Consider the following 21,938-nt stretch of genomic DNA (forward strand, 5'->3'; position numbering starts at 1 on the left):
AGGAGATTGGATTTCTCATAGTAAATATATACCAACCTCATCGCATTCTTCAATATTGTGACCAAATTAATTGACCAGAGTAACACAGTGGACTTAGTATATCTGGAGTTCAGCAAAGTTTTTGACAAGTTTGACCACAATCTATTACTCTGCAAATTAGAGAAAAATGGGATAGACAGCAACACTACCAGGTGGATTGGCAACTGGCTGAACAACCGCATCCAGCAAGTAATCTTAAATGTCCACATGGGAAGAAGTCAGTAGCAGAATATCCCAAAGATCAGTCCTAGGCCCAGTACTTTTCAACATATTCATTAATGACTTAGAAACATAGAAACATAGAAGATTGACGGCAGAAGAAGACCTCATGATCCATCTAGTCTGCCCTTATACTATTTTCTGTATTTTATCTTAGGATGGATATATGTTTATCCCAGGCATGTTTAAATTCAGTTACTGTGGATTTACCAACCACGTCTGCTGGAAGTTTGTTCCAAGGATCTACTACTCTTTCAGTAAAATAATATTTTCTCACGTTGCTTTTGATCTTTCCCCCAACTAACTTCAGATTGTGTCCCCTTGTTCTTGTGTTCACTTTCCTATTAAAAACACTTCCCTCCTGGACCTTATTTAACCCTTTAACATATTTAAATGTTTCAATCATGTCTCCCCTTTTCCTTCTGTTCTCCAGACTATACAGATTGAGTTCATTAAGTCTTTCCTGATACGTTTTATGCTTAAGACCTCCCACCATTCTTGTAGCCCGTCTTTGGACCCGTTCAATTTTGTCAATATCTTTTTGTAGGTGAGGTCTCCAGAACTGAATTGAACAGAACTGAACACAGTATACTTAGATGAGGGAGTAGAAGAGGAACTAATCAAATTTGCAGAAACACCAAGCTGGCAGGAGTGGCCATCACCCCAGAGGATAGGCTCAGGATATAGAGGGATCTAGACAGACTAGTGCAATGGGCTCAAACAAACAAAATGAAGTTCAATGCAAAGAAAAGTAGAATCCTACACCTAGGTAAGAAAATACCAAAACACACATACAAACCTGGCAAAAACACTCTCAACAGCAGTGAATGTGAGAGAGATCTTGGAGTCTTAGTGGACTCCAACAAACTAAACATGAGCCAACAATGTGCAGTAGTGGCTAAAAAAGCCAACACAATCTTAAACTGCATAAACAGAGGAATATACTCCAAGACAAGGGAGGTGCTTATACCACTCTATAATGCCCCTGTTAGACCACACCTAGAGTACTGCATTCAGTTTTAGTCGCCACACTACAAAAGAGTCATTGATACTCTAGAAAAAGTGCAGAAGAGAGCAACCAGAATGATAAAGGGACCAGAAACTAAAACATACGAGGAAAGGTTGCATGAATTGGACTTGGATAGTCTAGAAAGAGGAGGTCCAGGGTACACATGATAGCAGTCTACAAATACTTGAGAGTCTGCCAAAGGGAGGAGGGGAACACATTATTTTTCAAACTACCAAACAGCCAGATAAGGAGCAATGGTTGGAAGCTGTCCAAAGATAGATTCAACCTGGGAATAAGAAGGAACTTTCTGTGAGAGTGATCAATCAGTGGAACAGCTTGCCCATAAAGATGGTGAATGCTCCAACACTTGAGACTTTCAAGAAAAGACAGGACTGCTATTGGACTAGTGAGATGTAGGGTCTCCTACACAAGCATAGGGTTGGACTAGATAACCAGAAAGGTTCCTTCCAACATATACATACATACATACATACATACATACATACATACATACATACATACATACATATTGAAGAAATAATCTTTACAACTTCCTCAAAATACATAGCTTAGCTGGAAGATTTTCCACATGGTATAAGGATTTTTTTTTAAATAGATCTGGTCAGTGGGTTCAACTTTTGGCCGTAAGAAGATGTCACAGGTATAAGATATAACTGCAACCAAAATAACATTCTGTACTTTACATGAAATATCTTATTATGCTTCTATGACAAACATGTCTAGATGAATATGAACATTTACACTGCTATGACTATATCACTTTCTATTGTCTCCCACTGTATACTGTGACCTATGTACCCTTCAGATGTGTGGACTTTAATTTCCAAGATTTTTAACAGTGGCTCCAATATTGGGGAATATTGAAGTTCATATTTGTGAAAGGTACCCAAGTTTGAAAAAAGAAATCATGCTTCCATATTAACACTTCATGTGATCTTGATTTTATTTATTTGTTTATTTGCTTGCTTGTTTGTTTAATTTATATGTCTCTCAACTCCCTAAGGACTCTGGGCAGCTTACAACAAAGGTAGACTCTGTTAATGCAGCCTAGAATTGTGTTGGCCTTTTGGGCAGCTGCTGCACACTACTGGCTCATATAATGGTTGTCCACTAGAACAGTGTTTTTCAACCAGTGTGCCGCAAGACATGGTCAGGTGTGCCGCGAAGAAAGAAGCTCAGGTTCTGGTCTCACAACTTTTTGCTTAGAGAGAGAGAAAGAAAGAGTGAGAGAGAGAAAGAAAGCAAGAGAGAGAAAAGAGAAAGAAAGAGTGAAAGAGAGAGAAAGCAAGTGAGAGAGAGAAAGAGAGAAAGAAAGCAAGAGTGAGAGAAAAAAGGAGAGGAAGGGAGAGAGAGAGAAATGAGCAAAAAGGGGAGGAAAAAAAGAGAAATGAGAAAATGATTGAGACAGAGAATGAGAGGAAAGAGAGAGAAACAAAAGAGAGAGAGAAGTGACTCTTGATTTAAAGCATATGATAAAAAGCAACCAAAAAACAAGACAAAAACCCCCAGCCCTCACCTGTTTTTGGAAATGGTTCAAGAGTATGTATACACGCACACACACAGAAGAGGGGAAGGAGACAGGGATGGAAAAAGAGAGGAATATCTTAGAGTGTCATTTTGTGTCCTTTTGGTTGGTGGTGTGCCCCAGGATTTTGTAAATGTAAAAAATGTGCCGCGGCCAAAAAAAGGTTGAAAATCACTGCACTAGAACTCCAAGATCCATCTCATGGTTACTGCTATTGAGAAAGTTAGTCTGGCGGGACCCAGGGGAAGAGCCTTCTCTGTGGTGGCCCTGACTCTCTGGAACCAACTCCCCCCAGATATCAGAGTTTCCCCCACCCTCCTTGCCTTTCGCAAGCTCCTTAAAACCCACCTCTGTCATCAGGCATGGGGGAATTGAAAATTTCCCTTCCCCCTAGGCTTATAGAATTTATAAATGGTATGTTTGTATGTATGATTGGTTTTTTAAATTGGGGTTTTTTAGATTATTTTTAATATTAGATTTGTTTACATTGTCTTTTTTATTGTTGTTAGCTGCCCCGAGTCTTCGGAGAGGGGCGGCATACAAATCAGATAGATAGATAGATAGATAGATAGATAGATAGATAGATAGATAGATAGATAAATACCACATATACTGTACCTGTACATGTTGTTTTTCTTGCCTAAATGTAGAACCTTATTTTTTTTTCCACCATTGAATTTCATTTTGTTAGATAGTGCCCAATGTTCAAATCTGTCAAGATCCTTCTGTAACTTGAGCCTATCTTCTGGAGTGTTAGCTATTCCTGCTTCTCCCCATCTTTCCCCACACCCCAATTTTTGGTCTTATTCTGCTATTAATCTATTGGAAATCAGACATACAAACAGAGAAAATTCCTTTATGTCATATCTTTTCATATTTTAACCATTATGCAAATCAACTAATAATGCTGGATCATTTCATCTGAATATTTGCAGATATATTGTACAATTGTGTTTCTGTGGCTCTTGAAGAATTGCTTCCAAAGTTTGTTTCACTTCTGTTGGAAATTTGTTGTATATACTCTGAGTTGTCCCTGTTGGCAGGTTTTCCCTGAGATGCAGATCCTTGTGTTTTTCAAAAGTTATGCACAATATGATAGAATAACTTAAAGGAATTAGTTTTAACTCTTTTAATTTAAATTAAATGAGTGAATTAAAGGAAGTGAAATGAATATTCTGATTTTGTTTTGACATTTCCCATTTCTTGGATCTACCCATTTTGTGGAATGCAGCACTGGCTAGGGTGCACAGAAGCAAAATGTAGCCTGTGATAAAGAAAAAAAATGGACTAAATTAACACCTGAACTAAATAGTACGTAGTTACTGTTACCACAATATTTGTTTTTCAAATTTTTCATTGAGTGCAATAAACCATCATTTAGTTGGAACCTAACAGAAGGCCTTAAGATAGATGGGGGTGGGGGTGGGAATGCATATGCCTTTCTCTTCCCTTTAACCATCAAATTACTATGATATAACTTTTTAACACTTTTTAAGGTTTATATGCCTACCAGAAATGCTTATTTATTTAGAGATTGTGCCTCCTGTGTTTTAATGGGGTAGTGCTTTTCTGAAAGTAAAATTAAATAAATGAATGAAAACGAAATTATAATATAATATAATATAATATAATATTCGGAGAAGGGGGCATACAAGTCTAATAAATGATGATGATGATGATGATGATGATGATGATGATGACAACAACAATAAATACACAAGACAAAATAGCAGCATTACCCTTAAAATAAAGTTAAATAGTGCCAGGGATAAATTAATTCTATTAGTTGGCAGTAAAGGCAAACTTTTTATTTAGACACTTAAAGTTTTGACGGGATCCTTATCAATTGCTTAAAAGCAGTAGAAGAAATAGACAGAAAGAAAGGCAGATAAAAAAGTTGAAAGATATAATCAATCCTTGGAATTCTATTATCAGTGGACAAGAAGGATGACCTGATAAGGCCACTCCTAAAACATCTGAAAATCTGACCAATCTGAATTACATGAATCAAAACTGGTGTTTGGGCAATCTGATCCATTCCATAATGTTTGTTTTTTAAAAAAATACCACCACCACCCAACAAATAGTATTTGAAATTTTAGCTTGAATCACTAAGGAATCACACGCTTCATTTGAGTCATTCTGTCAAAAAATTGGTTGAGTATTTTATATAACATGAAAAAGGCTTGTTAATTTACTTTATTTTTATTGCTTAAAAGAAAGATTTTGTGTTTCTATTTTTTCTTTAAAAAATAGATTGAAGTTGGGAAGATGAATTTTGTCTGTCTTACCTGTAACGTCTACACCTTCCCTGATGTAACATAATTTGAAAGTTCAGTTAGATAGCAGTTATTAGACATACTTTATGTGCAATTGACACAACCAGGATTTTCTGAAAGACCTTTGGTGCTTATCTTGGTAGATTTATGATGCCTTCTTGTTGTGCTTTAGAAGTCTAGCTCTGTGTAATGAAGGCTTTGAAAACAAAGTTGTCAGTCATTCTACTTTTGTATGGATGCTTGAGGTAGGTGCAATAAAACAGCATATTTGGCATGAATGGGTTAATTGTCTTCACCCATATTTATTTTCAATCCATTTGAAACAAATCTAAAAATGCTGTGTAAAATATGGTGTAGAACTTTATTTTGTGGATGGTGGTGAAATATTTTTTTCATTCTTTTAGGCTACATTATCACATTAGGCTGCATTGTCAATTACTGGTATTCAATATCTATGCATGTATCTAGGTACTTTCAATATAAGTTTTTAATACAAGAAATATATATATTTCATGTATGGTCTTCTCATCTGCTTATTTCTTTTTCCCTTTTCTCCCTCTTTCCAAATTTGAGTAGGATCATGTAGCAAAGTGAGAACTGAGAACCAACTTCTGCAAGGAAAAAGATGCTAATTTCTTTAGGCAATTTTTAGCAGTATCACTAAGAGAGGGAAATTTTAGTCTTTTTCTGAAACTTGTTCTTCTCACTTTCAGTGAATGAAAGGTTGAAATATCTTTTGAAAACTATCATTATGAACATATTGATTTCTAGACATCCCAGCTACAAAAAATATACAGCAAACCTGAGCTATCTCTATTCCCATGAATATGCACACTGGCCGGCTGATTTTTGGCCTTTCGGAAATAGGGGAGGTCATTTCCACCCTTCCAAGGTTTCAGAAAAGCTTCCGGAGACTGTGGTTGGTGAAAAACTGACTCAACAGGCCTACTGGAAATTAAGATATGAACTTACGGTAGGCACATTGTGCTGTTTTTCACCTTCCCCAGCCTTTAGGAGTATTTCCTAAAGTCTCGGGAGGACGAAAAAGAGCCTAACAGGCCTACCAGAAATCCAGAAATGAACTTCTGATAGAACTGTTGCCCATTTTCACCATTCACAGCCTCCAGAGGTTTTCCTAAATCCTGGGGACAGCAGAAAAAGAGCCCAACAGGCCTACTGGAAGTCCAGCAGCATCAGTGAGACCTGTGCACATGTGCAGTGGCTGGCATAGGGGGATTGTGCACACATGCATGAGGAGAGGGCATTACATTATGGGTGTGGGTATGCACACATGCACCCTTTTGGCACCAGAGCCAAAAAAGGTTCGCCACCACTGTTTTATTACAATAAATGTACAGTGGTACCTTAGTAGTGAACTGCTTTGAAACCATCAAATTTGGGATTCAATGCATTTTGATGCCAAAAAAATAATAATAATCTCAATACTATAGTTTGTTTGGTACTAAATGCACAAACTATAACTTGTCAGTGTTGGCTGCCTTGTGACTCACTACATTATTCCTCATGAAAAAACATATTTGGTAATTATCATTTTTGGTAATCATTGCACCTTCTGGACTCAATTAAAAATGAAAACCAAGGTGCTATTTTATCAGGAAGCAAATTATCTAGATTTCTAATAGATTTATTGAAATAGAAGTAACTCAGGTTTACTCTACATATTCAATAATTGGGCCTTCTAGTTTTCAGGAATGCAATATACAGTGATCCCTTGATTTTCGCGATCTCGATCTTCGCAAAACGCTATATCGCGATTTTTCAGAAAATATTAATTAAAAAATACTCCACTCTTCTCTCTCTCTCTTTCTTCCTCTCTCTCACTCTCTTCCTTCCTTTCTCATCTCTTTCTTTCTTTCCTTCTCTCTCTTTCTCTATCTCTCCCCCTCTTGCTCTCTCTCTTTTTCTCACTTTCCCTCTCTCGTGCACCGAGCGGCGGGCAGGCGAGCGGCGGGCGGATGAGCGGCGGGTGGGCGAGTGGCGGGTGGGCGGCGGACAAGCGGCGGGCGGACAAGCGGCGGGCGGGCAGGCAGGCGGCGGACAAGCGGCGGGCGGGCAAGCGGCGGGTGGACAAGCGGCGGGCAGGCAGGCGTCGGACAAGCGGCGGGCGGACAAGCGGCGGGCGGGCGGGCGGCAGACAAGCAGCGGGCGGGCGGGCGGCGGACAAGCGGCGGGCGAGTGGCGGGCGGGCGGGCGGCGGACAAGCGGCGGGCGGACGGGTGGTGGGCAAGCGGCGGGCGGACAAGCGGCGGGCGGGCAGGTGGCGGACAAGCGGCGGGCGGAAAAGCGGCGGGCACGGCAGCAGCGAGGAGCCGAAGATCGGGGTTTCCCCTTTGCGTGGGCGGCGGGGAAACCCCGATCTTCGGCTCCTCGCTGCTGCCCCGCTGCCGAGCAGATCAGCTGCTGGGTGGCCGAAGAAACCTTCCCTGAGTCTTCCCCGCCGCCCACGCAAACTCCACCATCTGCGCATGCGCGGCCATAGAAAAAAGGGCGCGCATGTGCAGATGGTGTTTTTACTTCCGCACCACTATATCTCGAAAAATCGAGTATCGCGAGGGGTCTTGGAACGTAACCCTCACGATACTCGAGGGATCACTGTATTCATAATGATAAAGTTTTAAACAGACATTTCACACTCTATTCCAGTGAGACCTTTGAGCTCAAAATTTTCTTTGTTTCTTAACTTTTAAAATGGTCATAAAAGAATGCATACTATTTTCCCAATTTGGTTTTTAAGAAATATTGAACATGGAAAGTGGGTGCTGAAAAACAAAACATGTCATTAATTATTTATGCAATTAATTAATAGTCTTGCAAATATTAGATATATTCCAAAGTAATATTAATCTGATAACTGATAAAAGTTCAACTAGAAATTGATTGATTGCAAGGAGATTTATATTAGGAGTTTAAGATTGCAGCTAGGTATTGGCTGGCTAGCTAGAATATTGATTTTCTTGCAAATTCATTTAGGATTAGTTTTTAGCTAGATACTTAATCAAGTATCTAGCTAAATCTGTAAATAGTAATCTACCAATAATTTTATGGTGTTCAGTTAACATAACTGTTTATCACGGTATGGGAAGATTTAGCTGCAGTCACAAAAGTATGGCACAACTGAAAAAAGGATTGACTAAATTTTGAGCTGTGTCTTCTGTAAAGTTATGCAGTAATCTGTAAAAATGACTTGGAAAATAGATTATTTTTTTAAAATCAGTTCATGAGTATACCCCTGCCAATTTATGTAAATGTCAATATAGTGACCAACTTGATAACTGATTCAAAAATATGCATATATGATTGAAATACTTAATCTGTAGCTGTAATAAAACATCTTTATTTTCCATCTGGAATCTCTTGTGAACTCTTTAGTCTTTTTATTGTTACTGGCTAATGGACAAAATACCAGCTGTGAAATTGTAAAACAATATAGCCTACTTGAATCTCACTTTAAAAAGAAGTAGCAATTACTTATTTTTGTAACCAAAATGTCATCTCCATTTGAACACAAACATGGGCAAAATGATTAATCATAGTTAAGCCCTTTCTATTGTTTGATAAAGGAAGCGAGCAGATCTTTAGTATAAAAAGGACATTTAAGGCCCTAGATCATAGGGCAGAGATGACTCTGAAAGGTGGTAAAATATTTAATGGAATTGTTTTATCTTTATTTTAACCTCAGGCTCTCTACTGCAAGATAAGTTTATTTCATGTGATTTGCAATGATGTTGTAAATAATTTAATTCTGCATTACCAGTGATGCAGTCAGTATGTATTAATACTCAATGATGTTGCATAAACCAGTGCAATTTTTTTTTTAGTTTTTCTGAATACTTATCCTCTTCTCACTTTTGTATAAAATTCAAATTGCTGAAAGATTTGGAAGAACTAAAACATTATTTTACTATTTTGTGATATTTTGGTTGGCTTTTACAATATAATGTCTTATATTTTAGACTTTCAAGGCAGTGAAGCCAATCAGTTAAAATAAAATCCCCAACTCACTATTTTTTTTAGTTTTCCAAAGTCAAATTTCCTATTACTTTGGAAAAAACTCTTAACTCACTGGATAAAAGAGAAGAAGAAAACATACATTGATGTAGATTTCAGTGAAAGGAAATTTGAGATAAGGATTGTTCATCCAGGTCACTATGCAACTTCCCCAGATTTTTATATGCAGGAATGATTCAATCAATAAAAATAAAATATCTACTTTATCTTTCATTTGATGATGTTGATAATTAGCATTATGAGTGAAAATTCAAGATGAAATGATTGTAGTAAAAATAATCTTATTTGTTTTTACTACATAGGCATTTGCTTTGTAGTTCATTCTTTAGAAGACAGAAGAATATGTTTTATTTTGGTTTTATTGCTGTACAAACTAAAATATTCCAAAAGTTATATTTATCTCAAGATTAGGAACATGTTAGCACACAAATGCATATCTATTAGTCATCTACTAAGTGTCAAATAGCAATAGTTTTGAACAGATTTGGTGGTCATGCTGTGGAACTTAAACAATAGGTCAACTAAGAATAGAAGATTTTAGTTTTCTGAGTAATAAGTTAATAAAAGTATTAATATATCCCACTGCATAAAAAGGTCAAACACACTTTTTATTCATTCTTGCATAGAAAGGTAAAGGGCAATATATATTGATTCTCTTCTTCTGCTGTGAAAAGAAATAATAATTTGGATACTAAATTATTATTTAATAATAAAGGATACCATTGACCATGGCATCCTTCTGCAACGAATGGAGGGGTATTGCAGTGGTTCTCCTCCAACCTTTGGTTGGTCACAGTCGGTGTTGGTGATAGGACAGAGGTCAACCCCTAGGCCCCTCCTTTGTGGGGTGTCTCAGGGATCAGTTCTCTCTCCTCTCCTATTTAACATCTATATGAAACATTCGACGACATGCCACCCAGCAATATGCCACCCAGCTTTACCTCTCCATCCTGTATTAATTCAGTGCAGCAGTGCATGTGATGTGATGGTGCCTGGAGGCTGTGAGGGTCTGGATGGGAGTTAACAGACTCAAACTCAACCCCGACAAGATAGAGTAGTTGTGGGAAAGCCCTGAAAACCTGGGCTCACAACAGGCCTGGGGCCATTGAGTAATACCACCTATCTCCAGCCAAGGAAGAAATGAATGGATTTATTCATAAGGGTTTTAATTGTTTAGTATTGTTTTTAACTGATGTACGCTGCCCAGAGTCCGGAAGGAGTTGGGCAGCTTATAAATTGACTAAACAAACAAACAAACAAATTAAATAAGGATTTCAGTACATTAAAGGATTGTAAGATTGTTCTGAACTAAGTTGATTTGAGATGAGAATGGCATGGTGCTCTAATGGTGAAGATGCTTCCCTCATAAGGTTGATAGGTCTTGGAAAAATATCTGTGTAGCACATGGTTAGCTCCATCTAATTGCCCTGAATCTATTCTGAATAGGGACTACAGAATTGTAAAAAGAAAAAAATAGTGAGATGAACATCCTAAATATCATTATATCTACCAAGTTTGCAATGTCTAATGGCTCCCAGACAGCAGTGGGTTGCTCCTGGTTCGGTTTGATTCTAAATACCAGCAATGCTGGTGGCAGGAGGCTCTGTCCACCCACCCAAGATACTTTTATGCATGTGCAGAAGCATCATGCTGGTGCTCAAATGCAGAAACTGGAAGTAAAGGTTTTAGAACTCACCACTGCTCCTAGAAAGACAAACCATACTTGGTAATGGACTATATGCTTCCATATTCAGCTTCTGAAGTGGAAGGTGCAATCACCATAGTAGTAGTCTTCTCAAAAGTCTGATAAGATAGATTTTAATGTGCAGAGAGGATTGTTCTTGTTGCTAATGTAAGAAATCACTTAAGAATTTGAATTACTGAGTGAAACGAACATAATTTATTTCCAGACATGTTACATTTTTGTATTTCCAAACTAAAATAAAGGAGGCACCATTGAAATTATCAGGACAAGTTTCCTGTGCTTTATTTAAGCTTTCTGATATCATTGTCAAGTAAATTCATACAACTTCATCTGAACTCTCTTAACGTGGGCCTTTTTATATGAAATACCTGTGTCGAAGACAGCTTCATTTTCCACAGCAAACTTTCTCTACAAAGTTCCCATAAAGATTCCATGCTAGAAATAAAGATGCAAAGTTTTTCTGTTCCTTTTTTCATCTTGACTAATTGTATCTCAACCCTGTACTGATTAAAGCCTTCTTATGAAAGTTTACAACATATTAGCAAAACTAATATTTTGGAAATATTATTTGAATTAATATATATGAGATAAAGGTGTTTTGCCAGAAAATTCCAAAATTTTCAGGTTATAAAATTTTATTAGCTGATGGCCAAATAAAAATTGGGAAGGAATCAAAATCAGGATGACATTATCAGAAACATCCATTTGTGCTGAACAAAAACAAGCATAAACCTTTTCAAACCCCCTCTTCAAGATGATATGAATGGGGTTGCCTTTTTGGTAGACAGGGATAATTTAACTAAATTAAAATAGTTTGAAATGAATATCCTTGAAAACTAAAACTGTAAGCTTTCCTGGGATGGTTCCTTTTGATATGTCAGGACTGATCAAAATCAACATGATTTTTTTTTACTGCATCCAGTCATTGTATTCTGTTATTTGCTATTTCAAGGAACCACAAATGTAACGTACATTTGCTTTTTTCAAATACATTTATCCATTTGAGTCAGTGAAGGCTTCAGAATAAAAGTCAAGTACCCAAAAAAGATCATCCAAAATATCTATTGATCTTTTAAAAAATCCAAAATGAGCAGGTAAGATGATTTTCCCCAAATATAAAATATTATATTTTGCTATTATTTTGCTATGAAAAATTGGTCCCATGATGCTAGGACAAAGATTTGTATTTACCGTATTTATAAATGTTAACTATACTAAAGCAGTTAAATAATTAAAAGGGTCAGGCAAACTAGTTCTACATTTATAATGCTCACCTTTTCTCTTTTAGGTTCATGGAATAAAACATAAAATTATAGACTTTTAAATTGGCAGTTCTGGGATAGGATGAGAAATTTGCAGGGCCTGAGTTGCAAAGTTGCAGGTAGCGTCTTAGTGCCTTCTATATGACTCCAGAGGATCTGTGGATCGTTTGCCGAAAACTGGTGGTATAATTGTTCTCTGGTTTTAAACTAGGAAATATATGAAAATGCTAGTGTAAGTTCATAGTATGCTTAACATTTGGAAATAAAGATCTCCTCTAGCATCCTTCTCCCACATATCAAAGAAAGACCAGACCCACTCATTTGTCAGTATTTCCCCCTTTTTATTTTGGAGCTCTGGTAGCTCAAAATGGGTTAAATGCAACTTCTGTAATCAAAAGTCGCTATTCAAGTTCTAGAAACTATCCATCTGTAAAAGCAAAGACAAAAATGCAACTTTTTAATGACTTTATTTTACTAGCAGATCATAAGTAGAAGATATAGCCTGCTATCCACCCAAAGTTTGATTTGCCTTGACATTAACCTATTGCATGTTCCACAGTGATCCTGACCAATCTTTTAAATATTTTAATTAGTTGGCTAAAGTTATTGTATGTCTCCAGAGTTTTGAAGTGTATCTCATGGGCTTCTTTGTTAATTATCTGGACATTCTTGAACTTCATACAAAAGAAGAAGAAAAGCAAGATGATATTTAAGATTCATATTCTTGGAAAAATAAACAATGTGTCATGCATTCAACAATATCTAAGTTATGCATTATAAATGAGCTCTTATATAGGCCAGTGATATGACATAAAATAATTCCTTTTCCTGCAGAATCAAGTTTTTGATAAAGCATTGATGTGCTGTTTTTTCTTTAAACATATATAGAGTTTTTTGAAGCATTTCTTTTCAATCTTGAGGTTTAGAGCACACAAACTTTGTTTAATATAATGACAAAGGCCTAGAATGTTTCCTCTACTGTGCATTACTGTCAACTGGTTTACAGTATCTTGGTGTCTGTATCTTAGTATAAACAATTGTCTATACAAAAATGCTTTGAATTTATATTTGTTGGCTAGATTTTCAACATATTCCTTGGTGTTAAATAGATAATCTCTTGGTTATATTTTTTCTTTTTCTGACCTGCACCCATTGTTCTTACATAATTGTCTGATATTTGCTATTGTGCAAATTCTCATTACCTTTGATTAATATGGGACAATTCTGCATTAAATTTAGCAGTCAGGGTAAATGTTTTGTAGAGAAATAAATAATTGCTATTGACTAACATATTTAAAATTTGTTGAAGGTGTAAATATCAGGCTTTAAAAATAATTATGTACTGGAGTTGTATCATCACTCAAAGGTACCTCTACTTACAAATGCCTCTACTTACAAACTTTTCTAAATAAGAACCGGGTGTTCAATATTTTTTTTGCCTCTTCTCAAGAATCATTTTCCACTTACAAACCCGAGCCTCCGAAACTGTAACCGGAAAAGGCAGGGAGAAGCCTCCATGGGCCTCTTTAGAAATCCCCAGGATGAAACAGGGCCAGAAAAGGTGGGGAGAAGCCTCCTTGGGGCCTCTTTAGGAATCTCCTGGGAGGAAACAGGGCCTCCACCCTATATGTGGTTTCCCCAATTGCACACATTATTTGATTTTACATTGATTCCTAAGGGGAAAATTGCTTCTTCTTACAAACTTTTATACTTAAGAACCTGGTCACGGAACGAATTTAGAGGTACCACTGTATTTTAAAAGATTAGACAACAAACAAAACATAGTGAGTGTTCTATTATAGATTTTAATGTCTTTTCATGAAAGATTTTTAAAAAGAGGGACCATTTTGGTAGTGTTTATTTAACTATGTCCAAACTAATGGGAAACTAACAGTGGATATACAAATAATTCCAACATTTTCTAACATATTAATAAAATTAACTTAACTATTAACTTACCTAACTTGCAATCAATAAAAATAATTATTCAAAATTCTGCCTGATACTTATTTAATCTCAAGAATCTAATGAATAAAGAAAAAAGGTGATTCCACAAACTTGAATAATAAAATGTAGGCATTGTAAGGATTTTAAGATCTAGTCCATTACTCTAACATTATGAAAATATGTGTTTGAGGACGAGAAAAATAAAGGACAAGTAATAGTTAAGATAAGGAAAAACAACTGAAACAGGGGAGATAGTGAACAATAGCTGATGCCAGAAATAAAGCAAAATGTAAAAGAACCTGCTGCTGGTCTTTGCTACTCAGACCTATAAATTCAGCCTGATTCCTCCAACCCTTTATAGAGCTCTGGGTTTGAAACAATTTTCTTCCCTGGCAGAAAATGGAGCTTTTGTTCGAACTGGAATGCCAAGTGGAGAGTAAAGGAGCTACTTTTTGCAAAAAAGGAAAGACTGTTTAAATTTCTTCAGCTGACACTTACATTCCAGACTTGCTTATGGGGTAGGATAGAGCCAAAGGACATAAAGTACCACTGCCAAAATGGCTTATCCCTGTAGTTGGATATTATACCTTGATTTTATGGTTTGACCGACTAAAGCTTCAAAGGCAGGGGTGGGCTGCTGCCCGGATGGAGGGGAACGCAGTGGGCTAGCAAAAATGGAGCTCCACTTCAGAGCACCCAATTTGCACTGAAAGATATTGAAAAAAAAATGTGGGGCATCCTGCATAAGCCACATGGAAGTAAAAATTTTCGTAGCCCTTCATTGTTCAAAGGGTACTATTTTTGTCTTATATCCTTTCCTGAGAGCTTAAAAGGGACAGGTATTAACAAGTTAATCTGTCTCCCTATTTCTGAAATGTCCATTTCATTCCTGACACTTGTGTCACTTCATTGTTATGTTCTTGATCTTGATATTAGACATCTCTTGATGAAGCATAAAGTTTCCAAAGTTGCAGTTCATCCCCAGTTTGTGACTTGGCAGACCCAAATCTACCTTCTTTTATGTTTACTGATACCCAATATTCTCCATTCTTTTATTCAAAATATTTGTACTCCTCCTAGTATCTGCCCAATGTTCTAGCTTTCTATGATCCTGAACAATTGACATTGTTACCTAAGGCATTTATAATCCCCCCATCTTTATACATATTTGATCATTATATTTTCTAATCTCTCATCCAAATAATTTATAAGCACAACAAACTATGCAATGTTGAAATTGGAGCCTATTGAAACTCCCACCCTTGAAGTAAAGCCACAGTTCTGCACTCCTTGGGATACAATTGTTCAATCAAATCTCATAGTTGATCCAAGATGATGTAATCTTGATTAATAGAATCTTATGGGAGCCTTTACTAAATATTTTGCTGAAATCAAGATATACTTCCCTTGCATTCTGTCTTGCATTGATAGTCTGTCAACTCTGTCTAGATGGGAATTGTGTCTTGATGGATATTTCTAGGACACCATAGCTTAAGTGTACTGTATATATGAATGTAGATATGCATAGAATGTTAATCTGAATCTACTTCTTGTATGTGTTTGTCTATGTTTTATGTTTCAAAAAATTCAATTAAAGCAAAAATTCAATTAAAGTCCATGGAGAGGGGCGGCATATAAGTCCAATTAATAAATAAATAAAATAAATAATAATAAATGATTGACCTGCCCTTTGCTGCATAGTGTGCTGGGAGGGAGTGGAGAATTCTGAATGGTATGTTACAAAAATTGTTTAAGGTATTTGTAGAAAGTCATATATTTCTTTTCATAAAGAATGTTCTTTCTACGCCAGCTCAGAAAGCTCAAACTGCCCAAAAAGCTTCTGATACAGTTCTACAGATGAATTATTGGGTCTGTCATCTGCATTTCTACAGCTGTCTGTCTGGTTTAGTTCTGCAACTCAACAAAACAGAAATAGACTTCAGAGGATAATTAGAATTGCAGAAAAAATAATTGCTACCAACTTGCCTTTCATTGAGACCTGTTCACTGCACGAGTCAAAACGAGGGCTTCAAAAATATTTACAGACATCTCATGTCCTGGACACAAACTGCTTCAACTACAACCCTCAAAATAAAGCTATAGAGCACTGTACACCAGAACAACTAGACACAAGAATAGTTCCCCCCACACACAAATGCTATCACTCTGCTAAACAAATAATTCCCTCAACGTTGTCAAACTAAGTATGCACTAATATTAATCTTCTCATCGTTTCCATCACCCATCTCCTCCTACAAATGACTGTATGATTGTAACTTTGTTGCCTGTATCCTTACAATTTATATTGACTGGTTCCTAATAAGATTTGATTTGTACCCGGATTATTGTTAAGTGTTGTACCTTATGATTCTTGATGAACTTATCGGTTCTTTTATGTGCACTGACAGCATATGCACCAAACAAATTCCTTGTGTCCAATCACACTTGGCCTATTCTGCTCTATTCTATTTATTCTATTCTATTCTGTTCTGTTCTATTCTATTCTATCCATAATTACTCTGTATGAAAACATACAAAATGTCCACTTGTCTTTAAAAAGTGCAATAAAGTTGCAAGATTTGGCAGACTTCTAAGCTAGATTTATAGTATAGTGAAATATGGAATTTCCATCATTCTTTTTTCTAATCTCCCCAATGACTTTTTTGTACGTGAGAGTTTATTTTCATGCAAAAAGAAAATTTCTTATTTTTGCGTAACCAAATGTAAACAAAGCAATCTACATACCAAACTAAGGAACAAAATTTTCAATTTATTTAAAAATCTAATGTTCACATATGCTTCATTTCTTCTCATTTAATTTTATATGGACATGTTAGATCTATATATAATGTAGTCTTGATAGGATAAACGCTACAATTTTGGGGCATTTTATCATGGACATAACTGACAATTTGCATAGTTCCAGAATTTCCATACTAACAATATGAATAGTAGATTGAAAAAAATATCCAAACAGTCAGCATGGGAGTTGGAGTTCACATATCTTAAATTGCTTAGTTTAAGAAACGTGGGTTTAGAGCACAACAACCTATACACAGATAGAAACTTGACACAATCATTACAATTCATTCAAAAACAAGTCTTGGAATATATATAGGATTGCAGTCTCACTTGCGATCCTTTCCCTAGGTTGCTTATTTAAATATTGTGTTTTATGTACTAGCTATTTTTTAATATATAGCCTTACTTAGTCAGTGACTTGCTATGAAGCTCGGCAAGCATACATGCACATGCATACAAATATTATGTCTATGATTTCTTCTCTTAGGTTTATACTTGAAATAAATATTCTTGTATTCTGGCACTACTAAACATGGATGCCATAAAATAAGAATACATTTTAGACACAGAAGGAATCAAAATAGTAAAATAAAGTACTGTACTTTGCAAAGAAGTAAAAATGCATGGAATTACCATGGGTATATTTTAGTACTGATATTGTAGAAGATCAACAAAAATGAAAAAAAATCTGTGTTTTGAAATATAGTAGTATTGATTTATAGGCGCTTAAATGAAAGATCTAAGGTCGCTTTGAATTTAATTGCTCAGCAATATTGTTGATGTAAAAATATACAATGTACAGTATATGCCATCGTTTTACTTGCTACTAGAAAAAAAGTGCAAAACTCTGCTTGCACATTTGTACTGGGGAATTGTAGAGGAGTAAACAAGAATTATATCAAAGGGTGCAAACCATAATTAGAGAAAAGCCCCATATTCTGTAATAGTCTAGCAAACAAATAGCAGCACATTACTTTCATGCATTATGTGATACATAATGATATCGTGTTTCTTGCATCTTTCTGTCCCTTGACCTAATATTTCTCTTTTACTAGTATCATGTATATAAATATTATATCTCTGTATACCATCAATACGTTCTTGACAAAACAAACAAACAAACAAATAAATACATTTAATCAGATTATTACTAAAGTTGGACTGGAACTCTACTTGGACAAGAAAGTTGGACTAGCAAGATTTTTGTATTTGTTATTCTGGTATCAATGTCTATCTGATATCCAAGATTGAAGAATGTAGATATCTCAGGATATAGAATGCTTCATTTCCAACTAGCATGGTCTATAGATAAGGGGAGGATAACAGGTTATTTTACTATCCTGTAAAAAAAAAAATAGAACAGCAGTCTCACTAAACCCCTGTGCAAGAGGAATGGAATTGGCAACTAATTTGTTTTCTAATACTGGTTTAATCAATGTCGATCACTATCACTATATTTATTTTATTTTATTTTATTTTATTTTATTTTATTTTATTTTATTTTATTTCCTTCCTTCCTTCCTTCCTTACTTCCTTCCTTTATACATTTATAATATATAATACAATGTCCTAAATCCAATTAATCTAAAATCTCCAATTATTAAAAATCAGGCATTCCCATTCAGACCAAAAACATACATAGAGAGCTAGGGGGTTAGAGTCTAATAACCCCAAGCCTAGTGGCATAGAAGAATCTTCAAGGCTCTTAGGGAAAGCAAGGAGGGTGGGGGCAGTATGAATTCCTGCGGGGAGTTGATTCCAAAGGGCTGGAGCCCCCACAGAAAAGGCTCTTCCTCTAGGCTTCGCCAAATGACATTGCCTAGTTGACGGGACCTGGAGAAGGCCGATTCTGTGGGACCTGACTGGCCGTTGGGATGCATGAGGCAGGAGGCGGTCCCATAAGTAATCTAGTCCGATGCCATGTGGGGCTTTATAGGTCATAACCAACACTTTCAATTGCATCCAGAAACCAATCAGCAGCCAAAGCAGTCCATGGAATGCTGGAGAAACATGATAGAATGATATAAGATAAAATGGTGGTTCAACAACATTTGAAATATAACATATTTTCCCTTGAACGTTTTAGCACTGGAAAGCAAAGGTATTGCTTCAGCATATTCTATGAAACATTAATAAAGCTGGGAAAAGATGCATAAAAGTCTTAGTAAGATATAAAGAAATAAAATCAGTTTTGCTTGCTGTTTTTTGCTCCATAGAAATAAGGAGAATTTCCTTGCAGCCACCCCCTTCCCATTGCCTTATTCTTTTAAAATCTGGTAATTGAAAACCTATCTTGTTCTTACAGAATGGTTTTGCTATTGTGAGGCCCCCAGGCCATCATGCTGAAGAATCAACAGCCATGTAAGTACCAGGGAATATTGCCCATCTTGGAGTGCTAGGGTTACTGGCAATCACCTGTACTGTGGGTGTCTCAGAGGAGCTCTAATTGTTAGCAGATGACTGAAAAGGCTTTCGAGGTATCCCAGAAGGAGATTTATGATCTCAGAGATCATACAGCTTTTTTATAACACACACACGCGCATACACACACACACTCACACACACTCTCCTAAACATTATTTATAGCTGTTTCCTGACCAATGTGCTTTATAAAATTTCTGTTCTTCTCTATTCCACAGGGGGTTCTGCTTTTTTAATTCGGTTGCAATTACTGCCAAATACTTGCGAGACAAGCTAAATATAGGCAAGATATTGATTGTAGATCTGGTATGTATTCTTAATGAGCATCATCATTTTAGTGCATTTAGATAAAGTGGGGAAGAGAGGAAGGGAGGAAAAAAACTGTTGCATTTTCTTCTATACATTAGTCTTTTCTGCTTTTACTACTTAGAAGTAATAAAGGTGTGCATTTTTCCACTGAATTTGGGAACCCATTAAATTCAGGATTGTAGGATTGAAATCATAATCATGTATCTTTCACTCTAATGGTGTTAACCGCAGTTTTAAAGAGAAAAGGTGTAGATCAGGATGATTTCTACTGTTCTTAAAACCTTTCTACCAAACGAAAAACATGCAATTAAATAGTGGAACATATTTTTCCACTATTGGAATGACCAAACAAGTACCCAAATAGAGTCTGCAGAGAGGGGCGGCTTTTATTTCTGCTGTTTATTTCATGAGAAGATAGTTAAATAGCAGGTCAGTAGGATGATAGACTTGCAGCTGGCCAATATATATGATAACAGGTATACTAGTATCCATGTTGAAATGAGGAACTCTGCAGACAGATCATTATAGCTCTATCTTCAGGAATTGTAGATGGCTCAAGTAGACTATAGACTGCTCAAACCACAAAAATGTGATACAAATGGTTCAAAATTCTTTTGTCATCATACCAAAGCTATGAATGCAAACATACTTCCCTACATATTATGAAGTATATAATCATAATTATTTGGCTTAAACTTCCATATGGTCTGCATAATACCCTACATAATAATGTGCCATTCCACTATTGATTGAAGATTCAGTGTGAATTCTATCTTCCAATTTCAGCCGAGGCTAGGAAAAGAAAAAGCAAGGTTAATATGCAACAATAGGATTCTCTCTTGTAAAAAAAAGTTCTTGGTTTCATGGACTTTGGTTTAATACATTTCAAATTTAAAAGCCCTACTTGCTGAATGAAGTTTGCCTGAATTTTAGAAATAATGGATTTTTTTTGTTTATTTGTTTGTTTATTCAATTTCTATGCTTCGCAACTCCTTGGGGACTCTGGGTGACTCACAGCAGAAGTATAAAACCTCAATAATAATACAAAAAAACTCTAAAAACAGTTAAAAACAGTTTACAATTTGCACAGTTAGACCCCTGAATACCGTTCGTGGCCAGATCTCACTGGTTGCCACCATAAAATCAGCGGCCCTAGGTGTGTCATGGAAGCCAGGTCTTTACAGCTTTCTGGAAGGCCAATAGGGTGAGGGTAGTCCAGATATCAGGAGGTAACTGATTCCAGAGAGCTAGGACAACCACACAGAAGGCCCTCCCCCGTGGACCCACCAGTCGACACTGTTCAGCTGATGGAAAACAAGAAGACCAACTCTGTGGGCCCTTACGGGTCTCTGAGAGCTTTGTGGTAGAAGGCGGACTCAAAGATAGTCTGGCCCTAACCCATTTAGGGCTTTAAAGGTAATGACCAAATAAATTCAAATAATTCTAACCTTTTTTTCAAAATCATATTTACAACTACTAGTAGAGAACATTTGAAAAGCTGAAAAGCCACCATTTATTGAATATCAGGGTTTAATGGATATCCATCTTCTTGTTAATTCATTCAATCAAGGATTAACAAGATTTAGATTTGAATTTGAATTTAGATTTGAATTACTGCTTTATTTTTAATTAGACAATTGCATTGTTCTTTGGATTATCTTTTGGCATATGATCAAATTTATTGAAAACGTCAAGTCTTATCCTCAGTCTTTAACTGCATTTTTTCTGGCACAAATGCCTGTGAGATCATCCAAGCAATTTCCAATTTATGAAGGACCAGAAGGTTTGGGGCCCCTTATATTTGCAGGAGAATATTATTTAATGGGATAGGTACAATGGTGGAGACATCATGGTAAATTTGTTTGTAATAGCTATATCTCTTACAAACATATTGTATTTTTTTTTATTTTTAACAGAATTCTGAAATGACACACTGGATTTGAAAATCCGTCTTTTCTGTGTCAGCTACTTTAATGTTCATGAACAAGATGGATGTATCAGTATGAAGCCAATATTTAGGAATATGCCTTACTTTTTAATATGAATTTGTTTAATTTTATAAATCAATATGTGAATTGAAAGCTAGGTGCAGTTTTCAAATTAAAAATAAATAAATAAATATAATGTACATAAAATACATGCATGGAAATGTTGTGCAAAGTTGCAATAATGAAGTAATATGCAACATTTTTAATTAGGATTTTTTTTGAAGAATACATATATAACAAAATGATGCATTAAAAATTAAGATTTAAAAAAATCATCATGGTAAATATATGGCTTGAACCAAATTTAAATCTGGGGAAAATAAAAATTGAGACTAATTAAAAATGACAACTTTATTAATCTGTACATGAATGTAATAAAACAC

At 36.0% G+C, this 21,938-nt stretch overlaps 1 protein-coding gene across 1 annotated transcript in view; it reads left to right on the forward strand.

Annotated features, from left to right (window-relative positions):
* The window catches only part of LOC139153806 (histone deacetylase 9-like), a 159,573-nt gene that overhangs the window by 39,672 nt on the left and 97,963 nt on the right, over nt 1-21,938 (forward strand). Inside the window, exons 5-6 of the mRNA XM_070728219.1 lie at nt 19,143-19,198; nt 19,477-19,564. Of these exons, the coding sequence (XP_070584320.1) occupies nt 19,143-19,198; nt 19,477-19,564 (144 nt within the window). The remainder of the gene's footprint in view (nt 1-19,142; nt 19,199-19,476; nt 19,565-21,938) is intronic.

The sequence above is a fragment of the Erythrolamprus reginae genome, chromosome Z (assembly GCF_031021105.1).
Source record: "Erythrolamprus reginae isolate rEryReg1 chromosome Z, rEryReg1.hap1, whole genome shotgun sequence".
NCBI classification, from domain to species: Eukaryota; Metazoa; Chordata; class Lepidosauria; order Squamata; family Dipsadidae; genus Erythrolamprus; species Erythrolamprus reginae.